Genomic DNA, 14,572 nt, shown 5'->3' with positions numbered 1-14,572 from the left:
TTGGGTACCATGAAAAGTAGTTAGTATTATTAGGCTGAAACTGTCATAGGTGCGTAATTGACAACATAGACACATGCAAATTAAATTAAACGTAAACAGAAGATGCATCGATGCATACAAATTCAAGGTTTTGTTTATTGTTACATCCTGCATAAATAAGAGTACAATTACTTTTCTCCTTAGACATTGCAGAAGCAATCGGGGCTTGAGGACCGTAATTCAGGCCTGGAGTGATGCACGCACACACGCACACATTATTTGAACACACATTTTCCTCCACTGGTGGTTTCACTTTCAATCGTCTGTTGTGCATAGTGCAGTGGCAGCGTCTGTGGTGAGGGTGAGCAGACTGAAGCTGTGTAAGCAGTGTCACCTTTTTTAAGTGAGTCCAATCTGCGAGATTTTGTGACTCCCCGAACCGAACCGAAATAAATTCGGCTCTAAAGTGGAGTACGTATGCTTCGGGCCTTAATGACCTATATAAACACCTTTTGTTTGCAGTCTGAAAAGGCATCACATAGTCAAAGTCATCTGAGTTCCACCCATAGCGGTGTTTGCTGAAAAGGGTTTTAAAGGAGTAGTTCAACTGCAAAAATGACTTATTTTCTATCAATTATTCACCCCATGAAGCCTTGACTTCATGGAGATGTTTTTATTTTTATTGGCATTCCTATAATTTATAGGCTATATTTGGTATAGCCAATACTTTGATGACCTGTGGAGTCTCCTGTTGGAGACTTGCCGGAGTCTCCTGTTGGAGACTTGCGGAGTCTCCTGGCGGAGACATTAGCATCTTTACACCGGTCATAAAATGATTGGCTCAGGAATGAGACAAAAACTAAAAAGACTCCATGAATTCAAGGCGTCATGGGTTGTGTAATTGATAGAAAATAAGTCATTATTTGGGTGAACTACTCCTTTAACAACTTAAGCCCTATGTCACACGTAGGGATGGGTATCGTTCACCTTTGAATCGATACGATACCTTTTTCGATACCTGGGAATCGATACGATACCCTTTTCGATACCATTTTCGATACTTTTTATTTACGTTTAACTGCTCTACCGCAGAGGTGATGATGATGTTCACACAGTGTGGCGGAGCGGAGAGTATAGACGTTGGATAATCATCATAATAATAAACCTTATAGGCTATTGTCGGCTATTTTCCACAGTAACGAGTGTAGCCTACTAAAGCAGTCATTAAACTCTCAGTAGCCCAACTGTTACAGATGCGACCGGCCAGGGGTGCGTTCCAGAGTATCGAAACGAGGTATCGTTCGTTTTTACGTGAACCGATACCCGATAGTATCGACGTCATGCAATCGATACCATTAAAAGTATCGCAGACGATACCCATCCCTAGTCACACGACGGTGTCATGTGGTGATAATTGCCCGTCTACAAGCTCACAACATGTCACATCTGTGAGTGCGTAGATCTATTGCTAGTGTTTAAGCCATTTGGGGACCTTATTGACTGATTCCATGATGCCAGTCAATGCCAGAAATGATGAAAGTGATTGTAACCTCCATAACAAAAAGATTCACACACATATAATAGACTTTGTGAAGGTTCAGAATCGTTCATAGACATGTAAATCATACGGTCAGCCTTTCAAACATTGCTCTGTTGATATATCTAATACATGTATTTATTTATCCCCCCAGGAGTTGGATATGGCATATTATGATTCAAAAGCAGAGCTGGATTATGTGAGTAGTGCACACATATGTATTCTTCTCCCTGTGATTGACATATTCATTGTGGTAAATAATGCTGTGACTAAACAAACAATTGGGATGTCTTTACATCTAACACAGTATTCCATGGACGGAGACGGAGACATGGAAAATCCTTCCCATATGAAGCTGGAGTTTGTGTACGACTCCAACTTCAAAAACAATGTCAACTACTCTCACACAGCAGTTCAGATCCCCACGGACATTTATAAAGGAGGTAAGATGCTTAGGTGTTGGGTGGTGGGGGCAAATTCAAATGCTAAATAAAACAAACAAACTCATTAAACTTACAATACCATTCCTCCCATCAGCTCCAATCATTCTGAATGAGTTGAACTGGACTCAGGCGCTCGAGAAGGTGTTCATGGAGAACAGCCGGGACGACCCTTCTCTTCTATGGCAAGCCTTTGGGAGTGCTACAGGCGTTACCCGCTACTACCCAGGTATAGAGCACTAAAACCTAGATATGATCTTTAGTAATGTCTACTTGATTTGGAGCACACTGAATTGATAGCTGAATAAACATACCTGAAAGAAACCTCTGTTTCCGTTTCCACAGCCACACCTTGGAGAGCCCCTGATAAAATCGACCTCTATGATGTTAGGAGAAGGCCCTGGTACAGTATCTAATGCTTATTCTAGATCAGGGTTCCCCAATAGGCGGCCCGCGGGCCATTTGCGGCCCGCGGGGGGCTACTGTCTGGCCCACACCAACCCCAGTAATAATGGTGGTATAAGAGCTGCAACAACACTAGTATATCGTCGTTGTCGGGTGGAAATCTCGTATCTCCAAATTTGTACGTTCTTTCGCAAATCATACAAGGCCGTCGCACAAAAGTAGTGAAAACAGCAGATCTACAAGCACACAACGCCTCGCACCGCGAGGTGTTGCATGCTTGTAGATCGGCTGTTTTCACTAGTTTAAATCATTTTTAAAATGATTATTTCAAAACAAACGGTTTTGGACATTTTCACCTGACAACGACGAAAACTGTCGCTGGAGTAGTGGGAACACCACCGTCGCCCCCTGCAATGTTGTGGCCTTCGGTTTGGTACCCTAGACATAATTCGGCCCTTGGGGAAAACTAATTGGGGAACCCTGTTCTAGATACATTTTTTCAGAAGCTGTGTAATTATTGTTCATGTAGGACAGTGGCTTACAAACCTTTTAATTTCAACGACCCCCAGTTTGGCAGCAAACAGACTTGGCTCCATTTGTACGCTCTCAGAGTTACAGGCTGGTTAGGGTTTTTAATTTAAATATCAGTCATTTAGCTGGGGACTCCCTGGAACCCCCTCAAGGACCCCTGGGGGTCCCCACCACTGATGTAGGATGTAAATGTTGAACGGTCCATTTTCTGTGTTCCAGGTATATCCAGGGTGCTTCATCCCCCAAAGACATGGTTATTCTTGTGGATGTGTAAGTGAGACGTGTTCATACATATTGGCTAAGAACTGGTTTGGGAGTAGTGACTTGTGTATATACTGAATGTATATATACAATTATTTGTACATCAGCAAAGGGAAGTATATGAAGTCCAGCTAAACCGCTATTTCTGTCTATTTTTGTTTATAAAACAATAATATCATCATTGTCGGGCAGAGACCTCGTATCTCCAAGTTTCAAATGTGTACGTTCTTTTGCAAAGTAAAGCCCTGCTTCATCATACAAGGCCGTTGCACAAAAGTAGTGAAAACAGCAGATCTACAAGCACACAACGCCTCGAGGCGTTGTGTTTTCACTGGTGCGAGGCGTTGTGTTTTTACTGGTGCGAGGCGTTGTGTTATCACTGGTGCGAGGCGTTGTGTTTTCACTAGTTTAAATCATTTTTGAAGCAGTGAAAGCGCTTCCAAGAGAGAGAGAGAGAGAGAGAGAGAGAGAGAGAGAGAGAGCGCACACGCGCGCGCACGCACACACACACACACACACACACACACACACACACACACACACACACACACACACACACACACACACACACTTGTGTGTCTAAACCGAAAGTGAAACTTTAGGCTGTTGTGAATTAAAGCATGCATAAATATTATAGGTGGGCCGATATCAGCGTTAACGTGCTGCGTGATTCGCGAGACTCTTATCATCGCGGATCAAAGTTGGGTCTGGGAGCTGCATGCGCGATGACATCACAAACGGGACACGCTGCCTTGTTTTGTTAGCCAACAGCCGTCATGTTGTCTAGGCAGAGGCAAGTTCTAAAGTCTGGCTGTATATTTCACGACAATGTGCTAGTTTTGATAATGAGACGTCAGCTTTCCTATATTCAGTTGTTAACAGTTACTCAAGATCACTGCATGGACAGACATGTTGATGCTAGAGAGTGCCCAAAAAAGTATTTTCAAGCCGCCTCCTACCATGTTCTGACTGCCGTGATCAGGGCCGTTATCACACAAAACGAGCTGCATGTTCAAAGTTCTCTGTGTTGTTAAATGCTCCCCTATAAATGTGCAACTTCTGCAAGAAAGAAAAGTGTAAATCCGTTGATAGAAGACAGTGCTTCTGCTTGCCTACACTGTAAAAAACGTGCCTTCACTTTCTGATCACCGCAAAAAAACGGGACATTGGATTGAGTATACCGTTACATTTTTTTGACAGTTTTTACTTTTTTCTTTTTTTGTGTGAAAATAAATAAATAGCCTACAAATAAAATAAACATGTAGCTGTTAATATTATGGGCTCATCGGGCTATATGCAGACAAATACATTTACTGCACCCAGCATTTAGCTTGTCAGAGTGGTCTTGTTGGAGTGCCTCAGTGCTGCTGCAGAGTTCATGTGCAACTTCTTCCAGAGAGATTGATTGATTGATTGAAGACTTTATTAGAAGTTTGCATATGAAAAAGTACAGTTTCATGACAGTACAGTTCACTGGTACAAGGTCAACTAAAAGGATCCTAGTAATCTTTTCGGCTTATTTACACAGGAAACCTTTATGTATCTCATATAACATTGAATGACAGACGGATAGAACTCCTTCATCAGTTTCAAAAGGGCCCCCACCCCCTTCCTCAGGGAATTTTAATAAATTCCTTACCAAACAATTTCTTCACCAATGTGTTCGTAAAGGTGTCTAGTAACATATCTAACAAAGATTGAAATTCAACATCCCTAGCAAAATGTTTGACAGCTAGGGTAATTCTGGGTCTCATTCACTTACTATACTCTGTACTATAAGGGAAAAAATGACTCCCAAAAATCTGCTTTAAGTGGGGTGTGAGGGGTCTAACTAGGTGTTTTTAATTATTCTGAATCCATTGCAAGCATTTGTTTTGCACGAAAAACATTCTTTGGGCCAAAAATGGACCCCATACACCTTGTGAAAAGTGATGACTCATCACTAAACCATAGTTCTTTTGGGTCTGTTTTTAGCCCAAAGAATGTTTTTCGTACCAAACAAATGCTTGCAATAGATTCAGAATAATTAAAAACACCTAGTTAGACCCCTCACACCCCACTTAAAGCATATTTTTGGGAGTGATTTTTTCCCTTATAGTACAGTGTATAGTAAGTGAATGAGACCCAGAATTACCCTAGCTGTCAAACATTTTGCTAGGGATGTTGAATTTCAATCTTTGTTAGATATGTTACTAGACACCTTTACGAACACATTGGTGAAGAAATTGTTTGGTAAGGAATTTATTCCCAGATTTGACAGTTTGACAGCTAACTTTCCCTGACTATGAGGTCATGTTAAATTGAATAAACAGAAACCCGTTGTCAAGGACTTACTTCTGGTCCAGTTTTTATTTAGCACACACATATTTTGAATGCCTTCGGCAGACTTAAAATGACACACACACGCCCAAACAACATATACCTACCGTACAGTAATTACTCACACAAAATGTATTTTGTGTGAGTCACGCAGACAAATGTGTTGACAAAAGTTGACTACCTACCCCCCCCCCCCCCCCCCACATTATATTGGATAACAAGTGGACCAAAAACGCTCAGCATCAGATGTTGCTGCTTACTGGGGGTTTCATACCGTACTTCTGTTTGCTGATGTATGTAATATCTCATTGACTTTGTGTGTGCATGACTCATCTGAGTGTGTCGATGCTGCTGACGCTGAAATGTGATGCCCCTCAGGAGTGGCAGCGTTAGTGGGCTCACTCTGAAGCTGATCAAGGCATCAGTGATGGAGATGTTGGATACATTGTCTGATGATGACTATGTCAATGTGGCTAGGGTCAGTATCTACTCCATTTATTACCTACTCTTATCGCTATACCTTTCATGTCATTCATTCTTGTCTTTGTTCGTTTGGGTTGTTGTTCTTGTTTGCTTGTGTTACTTTTTTATTTTATAACTGCGGCCCATCTTTGTCTCCTCTTCTGTTTCAGTTTAATGAGAAGGCAGAGGCTGTTGTTCCTTGCTTCAGGCACCTGGTCCAGGCCAACGTTCGCAACAAGAAGATCTTCAAAGACGCGGTGCAGCAGATGCAGGCTAAAGGCACCACCGACTATAAGTCTGGCTTCCACTTTGCCTTCCACCAGCTGTTAAACGTAAAGGACACATTGATCTATTCTACACCCACCGTCAATTACGTCAATAGCAAGGGCTGCTCTTCACACACTGATTTACTGACCAATTAACCACACTCAATTGCCATTACATACAGTAACAAGCAGTGGTGTAAAATAACTAAGTACATTTACTCAAGTATTGTACTTAGTATAATTTTGAGGTGGAGTATTGCCACTTTCCAGTAGGTCTACTTTTACTTCTACTCCACTACACCTCAGAGGCAAATATTGTACATTTACTCCACTACAATTATTTGAAAACATCAGTTACTATTTACATTGTAGATTTTGGTTATTATTACGAAACAAACATTAACCACTTCAGCGCTATATAGATTTCGGCCATTTGAAAATAGCCGATGCGTCGTGATTCGACACATTGTGAGCTTGTAGATCTGCTATTTTCAAAAGATGTTATACATTTGAAAATGAATGAGTACTTTCTACTTTTGTACTTTAATTTAGGCCTAACCTATAGTTAGGCCTAAATCAGAATTTAGCCTACAAAAACAAATATGTTGCAACATACTGTACATGTACTGTAAGCCCCTCCCATACACTAAAATGTGTACCCGGCCTGAATGGGTTGAGTACATTTTGATACCAATACTTTTGTACTTTTGCTCAAGAAATGTTGAATTCCGGACTTTTACTTGTAGCAGAGTACTTCTACATTAGTAGTATTGATACTTTTAAAATAAAAGTACGTGTGTATACTTTTTCCACCGCTGGTAACAAGCCCTCTTCAGTTATACAATGTTGAATCTTGTTTCTGTACCATAAGGTTTATTTGTTTGTTTTTAGAAAACAAATGTCCCACGTGCCAACTGCAATAAAATAATCATGCTGTTTACCGATGGAGGGGAAGACAGAGCGCAGGACATATTCGTGCAATACAACTGGCCCAACAAGACGGTAGGTTTCCTCTCACAGTCTTCCATGTGTTTCTATAGTAAAGATGCACTGCTGCACTCCTCTTCCCAGCGCTAGCTGACCATCACGCTTCAGCACTCCCAACATCTGGCGTTTTCTTTTTTTTGTGCTGCACTACCTAGGGCGCTTCAAACTGGAAACAGTTCAAATTTAGGAAAGGTTATCGTCGTTGTCGGGTGAAAACCTTGAATGTCCAAAACCGTTTGCATTTATCATTTTAAAAACGATTTAAACTAGTGAAAACAGCCGATCTACAAGCACACAACGCCTCGCACCGCGAGGCATTGTGTGCTTGTAGATCTGCTGTTTTCACTACTTTTGTGTCACAGCCTCAAATTTGAAACTTGGAGATACAAGGTTTCTACCCGACAACGACGATATGTGACAATCCAGGTGTTGACACTAAAGGTTGCCCATCTGCCCCTGGCAGGTAAATAAAACTTTCTGGCAGGTGGTGTTTGCTTTTAGGTTGCCCGATCGGGCAAGTGCTCATTTGAGAGGGGATGAATTAACCGTCTATAAACACAACACAAGATATCTGTCTAAAAACACCTGAACGTGGCCAGAGCGCTCGGTCTTCTGGTCTGTGGAATGTAAAATAAGAGCACAGTTTACCTTTAATGTGCTATTTTCACTGTTGCTACACTTAAAATATTAAATATGAAGTGTGAACCTGTAGTCATATTCATAGCTACTGTATGTAGGTAGGCTATCATTTGGCATAAAACCTTTGGTTTGACATTTTTCATCTTAGAACCTCCAGAAAGAAGTTAAATTGAACAGTATTTACAATTTTACCTTTCGGGCAAGTGGGCATGACCTTTGGGCAAGTAGAACATGACCTGTACTTGTGCCTCTGAGACCTTAGTGCCAACCACTGCAATCCGATAATTTAACCCAACGTTGAATCATTTCTACAACCACAGGAAGTCTGCGTTTACATCGTTTCAGATACGCTATTTGTGCGAATTAACGAATAACCTCAGTGGTTTGATCACTGTGTGTGTGTGCGTGCGCTATGTAAGGACGGGGGTTATTTATCAACAAAGACCGGCGTGGGGTATATTCCATCCATCCATCCATCTTCAACCACTTATCTGGAATCGGGTCGCGGGGGTAACAGTTCCAACTGAGACTTCCAGATTTCCTTATCCCGAGCAACTTCCTCCACTCCCTCAGGGAGTATACCGAGGCGTTCCCAAGCCAGTTTGGAGATATAATCCTTCCATCTGGTCTTTGGTCTGCCACGGGGTCTCCTCCCAGAGGGACGTGCATCGAGGACCTTCCTAGGAAGGCGCTCGGGGGGCATCCGTACTAGATGCCCGAACCACCTAAGCTGAATCCTTTCCAAGTGTAGGAGCAGCGGTTCTACTCCAAGTCTCTCTCGGGTGACTGAACTTCTCACCCTATCTCTAAGGGAGATACCAGCCACCCGTCTGAGGGAACCCATTTCGGCCGCTTGCACCCGCGACCTTATACTTTCGGTCATGACCCACACTTCATGACCATAGGTGAGAGTAGGAACGAAGATTGCTCGGTTGACAGAGAGCTTTGCCTTCCGGCTCAACTCATTTTTCTTCACAACAGTGCGATTTAGCGACTGCAAAACCGCTCCTGCTGCTCTGATTCTCCTATCCCGCTTATTATGCAGCTTCTTAATAAATAAATAAATAAATTGACCCAGAACTAGGAACAAAACAAAGTATTTCCGTGCGCTGGCTGTCCCTCCACCGCAACACGGTTGCCTCAGAGTATTGATCAAATGGAATCCATTTTCGGGTTATTGCATTGTCTATTCCCTCAGCCGCTAATTGCCCACTTACTGTTGAACTCTATGACCAAGTTTGGGATTTTTTTTTTAAATATAAGTAATGATTGATTATTTGAACATTTTATCCTTAGGTCAGAGTATTTACCTTTTCTGTGGGTCAACACAACTATGACGTCACCCCTTTGCAGTGGATAGCATGCACCAATAAAGGTAAAACCGAAACACATTTTGTTCTGTATTATTTTAGAATAAATCTATCTCTAATGTCTACAAAGGCCCACCTTAAATAGTGTTGTTTTATTAAACAGGCTCATCACTGAATTTCACTCTGAAGATCATTTCATATAATGTAATTGCGACTGAAGGTCGCAGTATACCGAAGGTCTCAGTATACCATGAGAAATGTCGCAGTTTGTCTCCGTCTGTGTCAGTCAGTCAGTCAGTCAGTCAGTACACATTTTTACAGTCTATGCCAGGTTCTATGGGTTTGTGTATGGTTCTATGGGTTTGTGTATGGTTCTATGGGTTTGTCGCTCTGACATCATACTCTGATGTCACTTTTCAGGGGAACCACTCCTAACAGAATGGGTTTGCCGCTCTGACATCACGCTCTCGCTTGATGTCCCTTTTATGCCCATATATTTTATGCCCATACATAGTCGACAATGTTATGTCAGAACATGCCCATATATGGGCATTCCCAGATCACACTTTAATTACGTCCTTTTCCGTTTTATGCCCATATATGGATATCCCTATCCCAGGGCATCAATATCAAGGGCATATCTGGTAAATGGTGCATTTATATAGCGCTTTTATCCAAGGCGCTTTACATAGATTGTGCATTACATTCACCCATTCACACACACATTCATACACCGGTGGCGGAGGAAACCATGCAAGGAACCAACCTACTCACCGGGAGCAATTAGGGGTTCAGAATCTTGCTCAAGGACTCTTCAACATTAACTCAGAGGGAGCCCAGATTTGAACTGGGAACCCTTCAGGAAACCTTCGTGCTCTAATAACGGGTTCTCTACCCCTGAGCTATGCCGCCCCTGCGTAATGCCCATATATGGGCATGTTCTGACATCACATTGTTGACTATCATGCAGGAATCTCCATACATGGGTAACTTGTCCGAAATATGTATATCACTGGGCAGATGGTCAAGAATTGGCGCGACCTCGCCCTTTAGGGCGGTCGCATGTCGCCCTGAGGCGTCTTACCAGTAATATTACATTATGTTTTATTACATTAAATTATAATATGACAGTGTTTCTCAAAGCTTAAAATGTCAAGGTCTCCGATTAACTCTGACAAACAGTACACTGACAGTGTACAAATGGAACCAAAAAAGTCCCTGCTTTTACTTGTAACAGAGTATTTCTACATTACAGTATTGATATTTTTACTTAAGTAAGAAATGTGAGCACTTTTTCCACCACTGACATACAGTATATCGGCCTCACTAATGTCTTGTCAGAGGCGGGCTGTGGTTAAGCTTGAAAAAGCTAATTGGTGGGTATTTCAAGCTAATGGAAACCACAGACTTTCTTTTCCTGGAATATTGGTACTCTAAAATACTGTTTTCTTTTTTTTATACATTTATAAAAAAAATAAAAAATAAAAAAAGGTTTGAAATCTAGTTTTGGAGCTATCCACATCCCACCTCTGAGACACAGACTGATGCGATGTGAGAGCCAACTCAGGACTGAGCTATTCAGCATCAAGGTCTTGAGCATTGTTATAGCTAAGCGTAGTTGGTGCGCTTTTTGCCCTGGGTTGGCTCCCACAGTTTGCTTGCCACTAGTTCTGGGTGCCTGACGCAGTGCCCTGCCAGCCTCATCCTTCTCTGTCTGACATTGTGACCTGTGGTAGGTCCCCGTAGTGTTTCTCAACCTTTTTCCTGCATGGGCACACTTTTCATGTCCCAAGAATCCATGGGCACACCAACATAATACAGGGGTGTAAATATCGTCACTGTCGGGAAGAAACCTTGAATCTCCAAGTTTCAAATTTGCACGTTTCTTCGCAAAGTAAAGCCCTGCTTCATCATACAAGACTGTCGCACAACAGTAGTGAAAACAGCCGATCTACAAGCACACAATGCCTCACACCGCGAGGCGTTGTGTGCTTGTAGATCGGCTGTTTTCACTAGTTTAAATATTTTTTAAAATGATAAATATAATACTGGCTTTCAAACAGTTTCAAGGGGCACACTTGACCCTTCTCAGGGGCACACCAAAGGTCCCCAGGCACAGTGGTTGAGAAACACTGATGTAGAGGACCACATTATCTGATTCGTTCCGTCCATGTGACACCTAGTGCTATTCGAACAGCCACCTCTTGAGGTCTTCTCCCATGTCTGAGACACAGACCGAGTAGACAGAAATGGTGCAGTGTAACCACCACCGCAGAGTCTGGGGTTAACCACCACCGCAGAGTCTGGGGATTTGAATCCGCTGTATATACCAGGGGTCTTCAACGTTTTCAGGCCAAGGACCCCTTAGCTGAGAGAGAGATGAAGCAGGGACCCCCATTACACATTTTATAAATGTTTGATGTTTTATCCATTTCATAGATAGATTCATAGACTTGTCACTGTCATCAGTCTGTGTTGGATTCATGTTAATGTGTATTTTCAGACATTTAACCACTTAAATCGTCGATATTTTGTAAACTTGACCTTTCACTATGTACTTGGTCTGCCTTTTTTTACCTCTACGCCAAACCTATTTGTCGGAAATCGCCGATCTACAAGCTCAGCTTAATTTAAAAGAATGATCCTATCACACAAGGATTTGGCGGGCCCCTTGTAGTAACTCTAAAGACCCCCTAGACCCCCTGTTGAAGACCCCTGGTATATACAATTACGAATTACGAATTGGCACGTGTTTGGTGGAGGGAAGCCGGGCGGGAAGGGTGATAGGTGTTAGCAGTTCTACTGCCTGGGGCTTCACCTCTCAGCGGGAAGGAGGGAAGAGTAGGACCAAGGCACCATCCTATAGTGAGCATAACTGAGGTCCTTTAAGAGGAGGAAGCCTACAACTGCAGTAATAACAATCTCTCTCTCTCTCTCTCTCTCTCTCTCTCTCTCTCTCTCTCTCTCTCACTCTCTCTCTCTCTCTCTCTTCTCTCCCTCTCCTGCCAGGTTACTATTTTGAGATCCGTTCCATCTGTGCTATAAGGATTAACACCCAGGTGGGTTTGTCTAGGGACTCACATACAGCTGATCCCTATATCCACATTCTCTCCAGTCAGTGTTCCTTAGTGATCGTGGCACTGATTCCATGGCAAACATCTATACAGTACATTCCACAATATATGTGTAGTGTCCATCAGTCCATGTAGCCTTTAATTCAGAACGGGTACACATTATAGTGTATTATTATTTTATGCTTTAACTATTGACAAATAGCAGATATACAAGCTCACAGCGCGGCACCGAGTGCCTCGCTGCGAGCTTGTAGATCTGCTATTTTTGAAAAATTGTGAAAATTGGAATTTTGACCCGATTCTATAAGTGTCTTTTGAATCCTTTTTTTTTTTTTTAAACCTATGTTTCTATGTCAGCAATCTGGCCAGCCATCGTCAAAGAAAGGGTCCTTTTCACTTAACTGGAGCTCAGTTAGTCTGTTCTTGAGAGACTACAATGTCAGTGGTTCTCAAACCTTTTTCATGTGAAGGACCCCCAAAATTATATTTATTTGGCCACGGACCCCCATCTCAAAATATTTAGTTCCAGGGACCACCCAGAAGCAAAATTTGAGTTACAAGCGTTCGCTTTGAAAATACATAATATTCAAAGATTTGCACACATTTTCACGACTTTTTCAAAAATAGCAGATCTACAAGCTCGCAGCGCGGCACTCGGTGCCGTGCTGTGAGCTTGTATATCTGCTATTTTTCACTGGTTAAAGCATTCAATAATTCTAATGGGTTAAGTAATTTGTTCTGAAGCTCATTCTGTCCATTCTTTGTACTGTCTGTCAGGAGTACCTGGATGTGCTGGGTCGCCCCATGGTTCTGGCAGGAGGCATCGCCAAGCAGGTTCAGTGGACAAATGTCTATCAGGATGCCTTGGTAAGATTATATACCACCAACTGTTGTGGACTGACATTGTGTTGTATGTTTACAACATGTATACACTGTAGAATTCTGCCCGAAGCCGACCATACCCGAACCCGACCCGACATTTAGGGTAGGGTAGCACCTAAAATGTATGCTAATTATTCAGGCCGGGTAGGTTTATTATTATTTATTATTTTATTACTATTACTCTGTGACAGAGTTCTCAAATTGTTTCCAAACCCGACCATACCTGACCCGAACCGAACCGACGAGTAGGGCCTAAAATGTATGCTAACTAGTCGGGCCCAGTAGGGCCTCGGGCCGGCCCAGTTAGGGCCCGTTGAGAACTCTAATACACTGTACCTCAGTGGTTTTCAACCCTTTTCATATCAAGTGTCCAGTATTTATCCAGCATTTGAGCCACGGACCACCATTTGATGAGATTAGCCTCTCAGACCCAAAACGTATATATTTTGTTGTGGTTGAATAAGATTTTGTATTGTATTGATGTTGGTACCATAAGAGAGATAACAGGCCAACGTTGATTAGTCTTGAATGCGAAAATACAATACTGTAGTGTAGGTGAGTCTCATGTTCTGGTGGTGTATTCTTGCTCTCAGGGTCTTGGGATGGTGGTGACTGGAACTATGCCTGTATTTAATCTCACCATGGATGGAAACTCACAGGTACTGTACAAGGCATTTAGAGAAAAAAATAACGTGCATCCTTTGTTCTTCGGTGCCGAGCTTTGTTTTTTTACAACAAGGGTTCATATTTTAGATCGTAATTAGAGAAAAGAAAAAGTGAGTGTTAAAATGTTTTCATTTGCTTCATTCTATTGTTTTATTGCGTTTACCGTGCTAAAATGTGGGGCATGCATACGCATGGGGGCATGCGTACAAGTGGCTAAATATGTCTTTTTAGACCCAATAAGCCAGCAGTTTCTTTATTGCTATTTACAGTAACACTTCTAGCCCCCATAAGTCACATCCAACCATGAAAGGTTGCGTTGTATCTTGGGAATGGGCTTATTCTGTGTAAAATGACATATTTAGCAACTTGTACGCATGCCCCCAACTACTGAAATAAGAAAACCATAGAAAGAAGTAAATGAAATCATTTTAACACTCATCTTTTATATTCTTTAATTACAATCTAAAATATGAACCCTTGTTGTAAAAAACTAAAGTTGTCCTTTAACTGACAGTGCAGTAATACTAGAAACAAGAAGGTAGCTCGCACTCACTTTCTTGGTCGCTCCAATTCTTTATTTAGCAAGCAGCAAAAAATTAACGTTTCGACCTGTTGGTCTTCTTCAGTATAACCGGAAGTAGGAAACAATGTCTTTATATACATTTGCGACACTGGTGATTATTAGCCCCACCTGGTGAGCTGGAGCGAATATCAGTGATACATTATAGACATGATTCAGAAATAGTAGAAGTCAAATGAGCACGTACATCTAGGGATGGGTATCGAAAACCGGTTCTTGTTGAGAACCGGTTGC

At 42.0% G+C, this 14,572-nt stretch overlaps 1 protein-coding gene across 1 annotated transcript in view; it reads left to right on the top strand.

Annotated features, from left to right (window-relative positions):
• cacna2d2b (calcium channel, voltage-dependent, alpha 2/delta subunit 2b) overlaps window positions 1-14,572 on the top strand; it is a gene marked incomplete at both ends in the record, with an annotated part of 67,970 nt that overhangs the window by 30,629 nt on the left and 22,769 nt on the right. The window contains 12 exons of the mRNA XM_080727678.1: window positions 1,671-1,715; window positions 1,824-1,959; window positions 2,054-2,185; window positions 2,302-2,359; window positions 3,112-3,162; window positions 5,851-5,950; window positions 6,105-6,266; window positions 7,092-7,202; window positions 9,123-9,201; window positions 12,146-12,195; window positions 12,988-13,077; window positions 13,686-13,751. Coding sequence (XP_080583804.1) covers window positions 1,671-1,715; window positions 1,824-1,959; window positions 2,054-2,185; window positions 2,302-2,359; window positions 3,112-3,162; window positions 5,851-5,950; window positions 6,105-6,266; window positions 7,092-7,202; window positions 9,123-9,201; window positions 12,146-12,195; window positions 12,988-13,077; window positions 13,686-13,751 — 1,080 coding nt within the window. The remainder of the gene's footprint in view (window positions 1-1,670; window positions 1,716-1,823; window positions 1,960-2,053; window positions 2,186-2,301; window positions 2,360-3,111; window positions 3,163-5,850; window positions 5,951-6,104; window positions 6,267-7,091; window positions 7,203-9,122; window positions 9,202-12,145; window positions 12,196-12,987; window positions 13,078-13,685; window positions 13,752-14,572) is intronic.

Source organism: Nannobrachium achirus (assembly GCF_963921795.1).
Source record: "Nannobrachium achirus genome assembly, chromosome: 6".
NCBI lineage: Eukaryota > Metazoa > Chordata > Actinopteri > Myctophiformes > Myctophidae > Nannobrachium > Nannobrachium achirus.
Note: the sequence above shows the minus strand (reverse complement) of the source record. Positions and strands in the feature narration are given on the sequence as shown.